The sequence below is a fragment of the Peromyscus leucopus genome, chromosome 8a, assembly GCF_004664715.2.
Source record: "Peromyscus leucopus breed LL Stock chromosome 8a, UCI_PerLeu_2.1, whole genome shotgun sequence".
Lineage (NCBI taxonomy): Eukaryota > Metazoa > Chordata > Mammalia > Rodentia > Cricetidae > Peromyscus > Peromyscus leucopus.
In genome coordinates this window covers 28,229,322-28,243,675 of record NC_051085.1, presented here as the reverse complement: position 1 = coordinate 28,243,675, position 14,354 = coordinate 28,229,322, and the positions used below count along the sequence as shown (strand labels likewise).

At 41.3% G+C, this 14,354-nt stretch overlaps 1 protein-coding gene across 1 annotated transcript; it reads right to left on the bottom strand.

The window, feature by feature from the left end:
- Positions 1–3,785: 3,785 nt before the first annotated feature.
- Smlr1 (small leucine rich protein 1) lies at positions 3,786–14,001 on the bottom strand. Its single transcript, XM_028877397.2, has 2 exons — positions 13,716–14,001; positions 3,786–5,434 (listed from the first exon to the last, which is right to left on the bottom strand). The coding sequence occupies exons 1-2, from the start codon at positions 13,840–13,842 to the stop codon at positions 5,355–5,357; spliced, it is 207 nt and encodes a 68-aa protein (XP_028733230.1). The 5' UTR covers positions 13,843–14,001; the 3' UTR covers positions 3,786–5,354.
- Positions 14,002–14,354: the final 353 nt, after the last annotated feature.

Below are 14,354 nucleotides of genomic sequence, written 5' to 3'. Positions count from 1 at the left end.
CCTTAACAGCTCTGGTCCATACTATTCCCATGCATTTCTAATACGTTCTTTGTTTTATAACCACTTCTAAATACTCTTGCTTCCTCTTTTCTTTCTTTCTTTCCCTCTGTCTTTTTTTTTTTTAATTCTTTGTTTTTTGTTAAGCGTTTTATATTTGTTTCCCTTTCCTACGCTTTTTATGACTCATTTGCTCAAATGACAGTGAACAAAGCCAGCCCAGGCTGGTAAGGTGCTGTTCACTTGAACAGGTGCTGTTATGTGGAAAGGAAACTCTGTGACTAATTTAGATAGTAATTTTCATTCTTCAGGATTGTTTCCATTGAATTCTTACAGTCCATATTTACAGTTTTCAGATTGCAGTAAATATACTGCATGAGAACATATTAATACCAATTAAAAGCATTTCTTACATCTTGGAAATTTTCTAATATTTGGGACTTTCACTCCGCATGATTTTTATACTGAGCCCTTTGACTTTCCAGTCCTGTGGCTTTGTACTTTAGTGGAGTCAGAGACTCTGGACTGGAGAATTCCGAAGCTCACTGACCAAGCACTGTGTTCAGAGACCGTCACCCACAGTGCAGTACTTCTCAGACATAGGCTTTGCCACAGCATTCCAGAACAGGAGGAGAACCACAGAAGGTGCCCTTCCCTCTTCCTACTAAAAGAAATCAGGCAGCTTAAAGCCTTAGTGCTTTCTTTCTTAACCTTTCCAGTTTCGATACTTCCCATTATCTGAACACTTGAGTAGAGCACTTGCTTTGTATTAAACTTCTTTGTCTACGTGTAAAACTGACCCTTTGTTACTGAGCAGGTATATCTCTTTAAGATAGTTGGATGACTCGCAGGGTTGAGGAAGCTGTGGAGAAGAGGGTAGGGGACAGTGGTGGGGTTGTGTTGGTTATATGAAAGCTATACCATTTAAAGCTGACACCAGAGACCTGAGAGGGACTTATTAACTGTCTTGAACATGTTTTTCATTTGCTTTTGACTCTGTATAGTTATGATGCAAGATTAGATTTATAGCAGCTTCAAGTTGTATTAAATGGTATTTTGCTTTATGTAATACTGTTATAAAATAAAAGTTTGTTTATTCTATAAACTTGTCACTTCTCTTTTTACACACATGAGAGAAATAAACTGGAATGCTATTTTTCCATCAGAAAATCTAGTATTTTGTAAAAATACTTAAGATAATAGCATTTTAAGAGTGGTTAAGCTCTGCTTTTGGTTTGTTTGTTTTAATTTGTTGCTGCTGCCGGCACCAGTGATCTGAAATGGGAAAGCATTATGGGGAGAGTCCTTGCGCCTGGTGAAATGGTGCTCCAGCTTGTTTGAATTCTGCAAGGGAGACCTGCCCTCCTTTGTTGTGTGCTTTCACGGAGTTATCTGCTGCACCCTTTGTGCCTTGCTGCTGTGCTTAGGGCCCTGCTTGATTTTATGTCCACTGTGTCTTCATGCAGTGGATGGAGCGGGCTGGCTGAGGGGCTTCATCCACGTGTCATTGAGATGGCTGACTGGGAAGCTTCCACCAAAGCATACCACATTATGGGCTTCGTTGTCTTTTAAACATGACACAGAAAAATGGTCAACAGAGTACAATCTTTTTAAAATGTTATATAGAATTTCTTTATGTAGTCATTTAAAATGAGCACAGGAAATATAATTTGCAAAACAGATCTTCTTGGAGATCTGTTCACACTAAATTATGTCTCAACTTGTGAAAGGCCTTTCTCACGTTCTCTATAATTGTTACAAAAACAACTCTCTGGAGAAGACTGTCTCAGCTAGCCAAGCCTTGGGAATATTATGAAACCAAATGTGCTTCTGTACATACACTTTCCATCAGAACGTTAGTATTATAGAGATATTTAAAAATTATCTACTAATCTTCCTGCGATGAGGGGCGAGGACTCTTCTTTTGTACATGTATCTAATGATAATACCGATGGTGCGAAGGGCCTCTACAAAAGCTGCGGCTGGGCAGTGTGGTCAGGGCATGGGATCAGTTCTATTCTGCTGAGACAGCACGAACAGGGAACCTGGAGCAATCAGGAGCGTTTTAGAGACACAGTGCCCCAAGAGCCACTTGGAACAGTGTTAATAATCATCCCTTGTGGAAACATCAGTAAAGGCTATCTTATTAAATACTTCATACTTCTGACAAAGGGATTCTCAGAATGTCTTCATCTCACTTGTAAACTGGGCCAAGTGACAGATTAATTAGGAAAGTGGATCCAAGAGTTTCAAGATACAGATTTGAAGTTTTTCAGTAGGAAGAATATTTTTAAATCCATAATCTTGTTAATTATAGATGAAAATCTTAAAGAGTGTTTAAGGGGGCTCCCTGCTCCATTCACGTTTGGATCATTCATGCTAGGATGTGAACTGTCACCTCACACTAGTAATCGGAATCTAAAGGGGGAGTTTATTTTGTCTTACTAGTTCAGAGAGTTCCAGTCCATCACAGTGAGGGAGGCATGGGGGAGCAGGTCACAAGCAGGAGTGCGTGGCAGAGTCACCTCATAATGCACAAATAAGCAGGACATGCAGGGCAGGACCATGGACAGTTGTAACTTTGAAAACCCCACTTGAAGTGGTCCACTTCTGCCAACCAGGGCTCACCTCCTAAGGGCTCTACCTATAGCTGCAAACGAAAATGAGGGACCAAGGCTCAACACATGATCCTGTGGGAGGGCATTGCAGATTCAAACTGTAACATCTTAGAACATGCTTTGAAGTTTTTAATCTGAAATACGTTTAACAGTTACAAATTCTGACAGGTATAAGATATGAATTCTGATTTCTAAGACTGACTTTTGCCAGAGAACTTGAGATATCAAGGAAACTCTGTTCTTGACTTTACAGTTGCTACTAGAAAGCACTGAAATCCCTGGAAAGATTAGTTTGTAATCTTATAATTAAGAGGTTGCAAATACTGTTTCAGAGGATGTGAATTGTACCCCTCCATTCCTTATTTTCTGTCTTACCAGCTAGTGTCAGGATGTGGAGTGGGCATGGACTTGGCAGTCCATTTCTGGAAGCCTTTGAAGGATCATCCTGAACAACACCAAACTGCCAAGTTACTAATTCAATTTTTTTAAAAAAAGTGAAAAAAACGAACACAGCCTTAGAGCTGGGTCTGGTGAATTATGCCTATAATCCTGGCACTTCATGGGAATGAGGCAGGAAGATGATGAGTTGAAAGCCATCCTGTCTACTTAGTGATTCCTAGACCATATACATAAAGAGAACCCCCCACCCAAAAGCTTTCATAGCTCTATAAGAATTCGTAGTTATTCTCATTGACTAATAAGAGCCATATGATGGTGCTTTAAGCACCCATTGAAGTGTTTTATTGAAGGACTGGAGTTGGAGAAATGTTAACCCCTACTGGATACTTCTTTTAGTTAATAGAAAGGACTATTAGCAGTAGTTTAGGGGGAACAGAAAAGAGATTGGGAGCTGCCGGAGCATGAGAACATTTGGGGTTATGGGAATAGATGTGGCTCCCCGGGGAAAGGATTCAGCGCCTAGGTTGGAACACACTTTGGAGTGTGTAAGGAGACTCCCTGGGTTAGAACCTGGCAGAGGCAATGACTGGATGAGAGCTAAACTGATGTTTGGTTATGTAAAGAGTAAAGATGTGACCCTGCAGCTAATGACTGCTAGTAGGAGATTTTGTGAAGTTAGGAGGGCCTGCATTGAGTTGGTAATAACTCCGTGGGACTTTGCCTGACAGCCAGCTAACAAGTCAGTGTTCTTAATACAAATGCACACGCATCTGGTTTTGTTAATTCTTTACTCTCATTGAGTCCTGGAACACAAAGTCATCCTTTGACAATGTGGTTATGCTTACTGTATAGAATATGTGTGTTCCAAGCTCATCTGTTACCACAGTAGTCAAGCTAGTGATCAGACATCCATCAAAGCCAAAGCTCAGACTTCTGATGTTCCTGTTTCTGGGGGAAGAGGGAGCAACCTCTGATGGCTGAACCACAGATTTGGCTGGCAGCTGCCCAAGATGGGACTCTGCTGTGTCCTTTCACACCTCCTGTTGAAGAAAGCATTTTTACACAAACTGCTTCCACCAGAGGCTATAAAGAGATCCTTCCCAGAACTGGAAGTATAGTGTTATTTCTTCCATATGGCATTAACACTTAGAAATTACCCAACTCTGAAAGACCCAACATACATTCTCAATATAATTGAGTGCTATTGAAATGGACAAGTGAATGTCTTCAGTTGAGCTGAGAGTTACATTTCTTGAGAAGTGCCAACAGAAAGGTCACTGAACGCCTGTGAAGAATTTCAGGGAGGGGCTGAAAGAGTCAGAAGTATCAGACTACAGTGAGACATTCTGCCTTCATATTATTACAGTCTTGTATGCTTGTATTACTGTCACTACCAAAATTGGTACTTTAAAAAAAAAAAAGACCACACTTGTTTCATAAGTAACCCACTCAAAGCACAATGGAGACATGTGCAAAGGTTTGAATACAGCCAGGTTTAGGGAGTACTGAACATTTTGTTGCTATTAACTAGAGAAGTATGGTGAACATGGTAGTGAGCATAATCTTAACTGTCACCTTGAATCAATGCTGCTTTTTTTCAATTATCTGTGTTCTTTAGAGTCCACTGAATGATACGAATTCTGCTAGTGAAGTGCTGACTTTCTATTTAGAAATAGCTCCCAGATGTTTGGGTTTTACTAAAAAACTTGAATTATTGTCTTGGGGGATTACATGACCATTGCCTTCTCTTCCTTTCCCGGGTACGACCACATCAATATCTCCGCCATGTGGAGAGCTATGTTAGTGAGTGACTCATACCATCGAGACTCCACTTATTTGTGGTGGCCTGCCACAGAGATGACTTAAAGCAGTTGGGAAGAGAAGAGACACAAAGGTCTTGAATGTTGTCTGAAGCTGCCATGTTTTAGACCAGCTAGAGGGTCAAATGGAAGACTCTTGTGTGGCACATCCATACTCTCCCTCCAAGCACCATCTTTTACTATTTGCTTTCTGTCAGGGTTTCCTCACCTTTAAAGGGAAAATTATGTGAGCTTTCGTATAGTGATATGATGAGGTCTAAAAATTTTATTTTAAAAACACCCCCCCCCAAAGTAAATGTAGTCACAATAAAAGAAACTCATGATGTGCCTCATGCATTGAGCATAATAAGATTTTTAGTCCTTGGCACTTTCTGAAGAACTGCCATTAATACCAGATCACATAGATGTCTTGTGATAGTAGCTGATGCATTCACTGTCCTCATTTCCCCAGGGTTCTGTTGACCACTGCTCTGTGACCTTTAGAATTCACGGTGCTTTATCCACTGAGTGATCCCAACAGTCACCTTCGTCTCATTTGCCTATATAGGGAAGAACCATACTTGTTTTGGCGATCAGAAATCTGAGACAGTTCTTCATCAACTGAAAGAAAAAAAATAGATTAATTTGTAGACACCTGAGTGCTTTAGACCCTTTATAGCTACTGGCCAGTATTTCTGTGGGCTACAGAAGAATGGGTCTCTACTGTGGGACCTCACCTCTTCAGCTTCCGTTTAAAATTTACATTAATAATCTCTCTGCGTGTATACGAGTGTGGTCATGAACATGGCACAGCACATGCGAAGATCAGAGGAGAGCTTGGATTATAAAAAGTTACATTAATGTTCAGTCTGCATGTGTACGAGTGTGGTCATGAACATGGCACAGCACATGCGGAGATCAGAGGAGAGCTTGGTTTAGTCTGTTTGCAGTCCACCATCTGGGTGCCAGGGACCGATCTCGTGTCATCCGGCTTGGCGGCAAGCACTTTTACCCACTGAGCCATCTCTCTGGCCCTCCTCAGCCACTTCCAAAGGACGTTCCTGGTTAGGATAGATGGCCGCTGCATTAAAGATCATCAACATGCAAATAAGTGTCCTATTTAGCAGATGTTTAGAGTCTCATATTCAAGAAGCCTTCATTAGACATGTGTAGGTCAGGAGTTGGGGATATAAGAATTCGAAAAACAAGGTTTCCATCCATCCTCTTTTCCCAAAATCCACTTGGGTGTGTGTCATCCTTAGACAAATCAACTTATTCTCTGTTTTCTTTTTGGACATTAAACTTTTGGCATCTTTTACTGGCAATTCTTTCAACTTTTCAGAGCCTATGAATTCCTTAATCTCAAAAATGTTTAGATTAAAAACTGCTTTGCTAAAATATTAAGAGTCTTAAGTGGCATCCTACTTACTCCGGATTTTCTAAACCTAGTGGCCTTTCTTAACCCCCAGTTTCCTCTCTGTATCATCAACATAGTCTTCCCTACTCTCATCTCTGCCTCACGCCCACCTCCTTGCCTTGCATCAGCCTTCTCACTGCTCATGTATTCAACTAGTATGTCTGTCAGGAACCAAACTTGATTTTAACCTTGAGATCTCTGTTAAGGTCTCAATATATATTCTATATATACCTGGTACACCAAACAACACTTCCCCACTGACAGCCACCAACATCACTAATGTCATGTATATGGAATTGACCTTGACCATATTCTTGGTATCCACATCAAGTTATGCCATTAATCCTTTACCATGTACCTAGGAAATGTTTCCTACCTGGCTTGGATATATAGGGAATGTTTCATATTCTCAAATGAAGACATGCCCTGGGCTATGTGAGCCACAGAACTGAATAGGTAGTATTTGTTCAGCAGTTATGTGCCAGATACACAGTGCTAATTTTGCATGTGTTACCTTGTCTACTTCTTGCAGTGACATAAATTGCCTTCTTCTCGATTTATGGCTGAGCATCTTGGGACAGAGAGAGACCATGATAAAGCAGTTTTCCCCAAGACTCCAGAAATGGATGGGTTCAGGATTTGGTATCAGGAAGCCTGACTTTAGAGTCAGTATCAGCTGCTGGGTTACACTGCTTTTCCATATATATGATTTGCTATTTTAAAGATACTCCTTTGAGATGACCTCTCAGGGTATGAACTCATTGGAATAATAATAATTTCCCACCTGGATAAGAAGTGCTTTAAATGCAGGACCGAAAGTGGGTGGCCCAAATAAGAGACTAAAGGGAGAGAGCTGAAAAACAACAAAACAAAACAAAAACCAAAACACAGAGACCTAGGATGAGGGAAGGAGAGTTTAGCGAGCTGTAGTAATTTAGTCAGTGACCAAATGTCTGCCAAAGGCATTCTGTAGAAAATAAGAGAATTGAAATAATTTACTCCTCTCCTCAACCAGCTTGCAATCATATTAAACAGCTTGGGCTATCATATTAATCCCAAGAGTCTATTAGGGAGGATGTGCAGAGAGAAATTAAGCAGGTGGCTTGAAGAAATACCTGGGTTTGTTATGGACAATTCTGGGAGCAATAAGGATTTTTCTCTGTTGGGCCATGGGTGAAGAATTTTCCCTGGCTCAGGATAAATATTTATGTGAAAGAATTACCATCATTAGGAACAATTTGTATTTCTTTTATATTAAAACACCAATCCACCCAAAGCTTTTGTAAACATTCTTCCCTTATTTACAGATTTCCCACAGTTGCCTTTCAACTTGGTAGTGAGTTTATTTGCCTGGACCAAAAAAAGCCCATTAGCTGATAGGAAACCTGCCTGGTTTTGTGTGGGCTAAGAAAGCTAGCCCTGGAGCCCGATAGCCCGATAGTTCATATTGTGTCTACTGCTTTCTAGGTGAGTTACCAAGGGTGGCTTGATTATTATAAGGCAATTATAATGATACCTATAATGACATAAATAGGGATTTCTTGGGATTGATAAGCAACAGGAGTAATAGTGGTTTATCATTTTTCAGGATGGGAACTGTTTGGAACATCTCTTGTTGTGAAATATTAGTTTAAAGATGTGTTACATTCATTTATGCTGTGCAATATTTAATGATGCAAAAATGTGTTGCATTCTTTTATGTTGCATTTGTTTAACTCTGTAAAGCTGTGTTACTTTAACTGCCTAAAACACCTGATTGGTCTAATAAAGAGCTGAACAGCCAATAGCAAGGCAGGAGAAAGGATAGGCAGGACTGGCATGCAGTGAGAATAAATAGGAGGAGAAATCTAGGGAAGAGGGAGGAGCGAGAAAAGGAGAGGAGGACATCAGGGGCCAGCCACACAGCCACACAGCCAGCCATGGAATAAGAAGGAAATAACGATACATAGAATAAAGAAAGATTAAAAAGCTCAGAGGCAAAATGTAAGTAGAGAGAAACGGGATAATTTAAGTTAGAATAGCTGACTAGAAACAAGCCAAGCTAAGGCCAGGCATTCATAAGTAAGAATAAGTCTCTGAGTATTTATTTGGGTGCTGGGTGGTGGGCCTTCACAGAGTAAAAAAAAAAAAAAAAAAAAAAAAAAAAAAAAAAAAAAAAAATCAACTACTCTCTGTAGCTGCTCATTTCCCACACCGACCCTATAGCTTAACCCTGCTATTTTTATTTCTATTTTACAGATGAGGAGGCTGAACCTTTAGATTAAGTAGAGAAGCCATGTTCCAGACTCAGATGCTAATAGTAATCCCCTGTAGTCAGGAATCTTAGCAACTTCACTCTCCTAACTCGTTCCTCTTTACACAGAACTAAAATCTAGGCATGACATTCAGTGGAAGATGCTTTAGCTTAATGCACTGTGTTTTCAGATGTTCCTTGTCTTTTTTTATAATGCACAGCTGCTGAAGGTCACAACCTGATCCAATGTTAGCTTTACTTATTTTATATCTAACTAAACTCTTACTCTAATACAATGACTGCTTTTGATACTATTGGTTGTTTTAGAGCAGTTTATTCTTGATCAGGGTTATGATACCTTGGGAGGTAGGTGGCGCTAGAGGTAGAGATTTTGGAATACTGGAGAGAAAGGAAGATCACAGCTTGCACCCTAGGGAGTGAAAAATGTCCATGGCAGTGATGATGGGGGGTTTGTCTATTTCTAGAAAGTTTTAAGACTCAGTGCTCCGCCCCAAGAGCTGTTTCTCAAGGCAAATGGCAGACTAAAGTGTGCAGGATGTTAGAGAAATTTCTTTCTTCCTTTGTGAGAAAATTGATGTTCTCTACATACTAATTAAATTTCCATGCACCATTACCTCTCAAGGCTTGAAGAGTAGGGATTAATGTTGAATGATGACATTACCTCCACTCACTTCCCATCATATCTAAAAGTGACGCTCTGTCTAAAGTTAGGATATATGAGGTACACAGGCTGGTCTTCCGTTTTGGAATGTAGGACTCTGGAGTTCTGTGAACACACCAGTTAATCTGTCAATGTCCTTCTCTTTACAAAAACAAAATAGGAATGATTGCACTTGCTGTAGCCCTGGGGAGAAGATTAACTATATGAGACACTTGCCCATATGTTTACAATTTTTAAATGGATGCTCTTCAATGGATAAAACTGGTGATGTTTTAATTTGGACCAAAGGACCTCATGTGCCCTCTAACTGGAGAGGGAATAATACCATACACCCTTAGGAAATGACTACAGAAAGAACTACAGTTTTTAAGCGACAAGCGGTAGAGGAGACCTCCATTGTGTTAAGTAACCGATGCACAGCATTGTCCCACTGTAGTTAATGGTGCTTCCTGTACTCCTGGCTTCTCCGCCTGCAGCCTGGATGTACTTACTTCATTGAGAACCAGCAAAAGAGGGTGACAATGGAGAAGGTGACTTGCTCCATCACTGGGGATGTCCCTTAGGCGTTAGAGGACCCTGCCTGGTGAGAGGTCACAGCTTTGACATTTTGAAAAAGACTAACGTGAAAGATCGGGGTTCAGCCTTGGCTGGGTTCAAGGGCAGAGTTTAGCCTTCACTTGGTCTGAGGACAAGATCAGAAACATACAGATTTATGTAACTAGTGTTGGATTACATTTTTTCTGATGCATTTTGTAGCTTTCTAAATGTAAGACTGTTTCCTCTTGGTCCCAAAAGTCTATAGTGAAATCTGTCTCACTGCCTAAGACAAGCCATAGTACATAGTAGTACTGGAATTCAGTTTCCCACCAAAGCTCACACTGAAATTTCACCCCTATTGTGAGATTCTAAAGCGCTAGGCCCAGTTGGGGCCTTTAAGAGCCAGGCTGTGGTGGTGCATGCTTTCAATACCAGGACTCGAGAGGCGGAGGTAGGTGGATCTCTGTGAGTTCAAGGCCAGCCTGGTCTACAGAGCCAGTTCCAGGACAGCTAAGGCTATGCAGAGAAACCCTGTCTCAAAAAACTGAAAAACAAACAAAAACACAAAAAAACAAACTAACAAAAAAACAGAACTAAAAATAATTTGGATCTGTCTTTTAGATACACCCCTCTTGCTGTGTGCTACCTTAGACCATGGAGTCTCTACAAACAAGTGGGACCTCTCTGGACAGGGCCACTTGACCTTGGATTTCCCAGTCTTCAGAACTATAAGAAATGTTTAATTTTTAAAAAATAAATTACTCTGTGGTGTTCAGTCATAAGAGCAGAAAACTGCCTCAAGTAGCTTCACAAATCTTTGTTGAATGACAACTGTTATCTAGAGGAAGGACGTATGTTTGGAGTAAGCGTTCAAGTTGTTTAAAGGAATTCACCCATGCACTGTGCCTCTCATTGTGTGAGGGTCCAGTGTCACTGCCCCCTAGGGTCAATCTTATGCTTCAAAGTATAAAAAATTTGAGAGGAAAGGAGCAGACCCATTGTGTGAGAAAATCTAGGAGTTAGGACAAGCTCACTAGCATATATCATTTGGAGAGAGAAGGATGAAGTACTAGTTATTTGGCTCCCTTTACTTACATGCTTCAACATCACTTCCCAGTGCTGTTGAGTTAAAAATGTCATTATGTGGTTTTTATTATGACTTGATCTCTAGGTGAATTACCTAGATAGGGATGTGCTGAGGACAGATGGAGGCCATTCTGCAATAGTCACAGTGATATGTATACCTTGGGCAGTTCTAGACCAAGCAGTGTGGTCAACAGCACTGTCCTGGCTATTTCTTAATGTCAATTTGACACATTGTCCTCTGAGAGAAGGGAACCTCATCTGAGAAAATGCTTCCAGGAGATTAGACTGTAGGAAACCTGTAGGGCATTTTCTTGATTAATAATGGATGTAGGAGGGCCAAGCCCACTGTGGACAGTGCCACCCCTGGGCTGGTGGTCCTGGGTTTTATAAGAATGCAGGAGCGAGCCAGTAAGCAGCACCCCTCCATGGCCTCTGCTTCAGCTTCTTCTCCAGATCCCTACCAAGTTTTAGTTTCTGCTTTCCCTTCCCTTAATGGACTGTGATTCAGGATATGTATGCCAGATAAACTCTTTCCTTTTCAAGTTGCTTTTGGTCATGATGTTTCATCACAGCAGTAAAAACACTGGGCACTCAATTATGTTTTTCATGTTATAGACATTTTCCCAGGGAAAAGAAAAGTGGTAAAACTGAGCTGTTTTCTTTTTAGAGACTCTCCCAGATAGCAAATGTCCCACAGAATCACCCAATCATTCATAATTGTCGAGCAGAGGCTAAAAGACTGAGATCCAAGAAGCTCGTTTGACCTTTTGGCCTTATTTTGTGCTTTTTGAGACGCTGTAGATTTTATCTTGCTTAAGGAGTGACTGGAGATAAAACTTAAGTATGTAAAGAACTTAGGTCCTTGACTGACACCCCCTTCTTCTGCTTCCCAGTGTCAGTGGGAAGCCGGGGCATCTGTGACTGGAAGTGGTCACTGCAGTGACCGTGAAGGGTCCTCCACGGGGAAATGTTTGCACCCCTGGGCAACGAGCCAATGTGCAAGCCTGAAGGAACACTGCCATGAAGGCCTGGGAGTCTTCATTTTCAGTTCCCTCCTTGTTTTGGAGTCTTTCCAAGGCTTGGGAATCCTAAACATCTGGATGCAGAGTTTCCAGAAGACCAATCTTGGGGACAGTGACTCTCTTTATAAAGAAAAGAATTTGTCACATGGGTCCTGTAGAGCATGGATAAGAGCTGTTCATTAAAATGAGACACGGAAGGCTATGGCAGTGGTTCTCAAACTGTGGGTCATGACCTTTTCACAGGGGTCACCTAAGACCACCAGAAAGCACAGATATTTACATTACAATTCATAACAGTGGCAAAATTACAGCTGTGAAGTAGCAACAAGAATAATTTTATGGTTGGGATCCTTACAAAATGAGGAACTGTATTAAAGGGTCTCAGCATTAGGAAGGTTGAGAACCACTGGGCTACAGGGTTCTCCAGTAGGCTCTGATGGGAAGTAGGATTCTGTAGTGCAATCTATGTTCTCTGTGTTCTAAGTACCACTTTAGACATAAGTGTCCCTAATTATTCTGCTGTGGGCACCAGTTATTGGATATTACTTAATAGCATACAGGAAGGCATTGCTTGAACTTGGCAAGATTTTGTAGAAGACCAGGGACTTTCCATTTGCTTTTTGGTTTTCCAAGACAGAGTTTCTCTGTATAACCTTGGCTGTTCTGTAACACACTCTGTAAACCAAGTTAGCCTCACCTGCCTCTGCCTCCTGAGTGCTGGGACTAAAGGCATGTGTTTTAAGATGGAGTCTCTCACTGTAGCCCAGGTTAACTCAAATATAATCAAACCTCCTGCTTGAACTGCTGAGTGCTAGCATTATAGCTGTGCACAACTATGGCCAGCTTGCAATTTTGTTTTTTTCAATAGTTTAATATGAAACCATCCAAATTAAGAAGCAGGTTGATCTTTAGTGATATTACTAAAATGAGTGTTAATCTTTATGGCATCTAATATTTACTGAAAACCAAATCAAAATGTAGCCTCTCAAAACACAGTCTAGCTCCTTCAGTTTCTATTACATCAGCTCAATGAAGCTCAATTAGCTTCAATCATCATCTATTACATCAGGATCCACATCCCCATGAAAGATCACCTTAAGCTTCTGAATATATATGTCTTTTTTAAATACAATACTATGGTTTTATAGCAAGTTTCTGCTATAGTCCAGTATCTAGTATTTTGCCTTGGCTAAACACTGATAACAAAATGCTTGGAACATTTCTTAAGCAGAAGTTCAGTGGCTGAGGATGTTGTGTGCAAATGCACATGATCAAATACATAGGTATATATACATATATGTATGTATATATGCATAAATGTGTGTGTGTGTGCGCAGAGCCATGCACATGGGTATGTATGTACTGAGACTGTATTGACCTGCTCTGTTCCTCATTTCATGGTTGATACATTTCTGAGGTTGTGAAAGTCAATCTTGTCTAAGAAGCAGCCGAGGTAAGACTTGAGAGTGATAAAGTGGACCCAAGTTCCCACCTGTGACATCCAAACCCTTTAACCTCTCCCTGGGCACTCTCGGTGTCAATGGGAACCCTGCGTATATGTGACTGACAGTAGTCCTTACAAGGACCATGACAAACACACACATCTGTCACATAGGAAAGGCAGACCATGGATAGAGTAATGCTTATGAATCTGTTGCCTTAGGAGACAAACAAGAAACCTTAAATCCAGTTTGCTGATTCACAGCTGTCTGTCCACCAAGAACTACAGAGGGGTCTCTGTAGCAAGTGGTCAAACCCTACCTACCTCATCACCCACGGAGTTGAAAGTATCAAACTTTGCCCAAGTTCATCAAGGATCTTAAGGGAGGGCTGGGGCAGAAAAATCTGTTAACCCAGAAGGTACGTTTCTCCAGCTTCCCAGAGCTTTGGTGTGTTTTCAGGACCAGCTCTTCCTTCACACTTACCCGCCATCAATTTGATCCTGAAGTAGGCAATCAGGAGGAGAAGCAGCAGAGTCACGGGCAGGAAGATCCCCAGGACTAGGAACGGGCCTGGGAGTTCCTGCAAGAAGGTGGACAGCACAGAGCTCATGGCCCCCCACAGTTGGGGCTGGCGCAGGGATCCTCACTCAGGACAGGCGACTGTCCGTGGTCTGTGGTAGTCCTTTCCTGGAGTTCTGGCCTTTGCTCGGCACTTCTCCATGAAACCTGCTGTGGACTTTGCTCTAGTTTAATAGTGGGGTGAATTCTGGGGCATTGTTGTCGGGTTATTCTGTAACTCAGCTACAGGGTGTAGAAGAACTGAAGAATAAGTCTCCCAAGCTATCCTTGAGATGAATGCTTCCCGGCAGGAGTTGGGATGGCCCTGGCGAGCTGAGATTAAGTGTCTGACTTCAGCAAATCTTCTTAGTATTTGCTCTTCCTATATAGTCCCAGACCCAGAACTTCTATTCCATTTCCTAAATTTCAGAGCTAAAAATGACTTAATAGTCATGCTAATGCACATAGTTAATGTAACAAACACCAAGAAAAGAAACACATACTTCCCATATTCGAAAACTGTCTGGTTGGTCCTGCTCTGAGTACTTCTCCTGAAAGTGCATT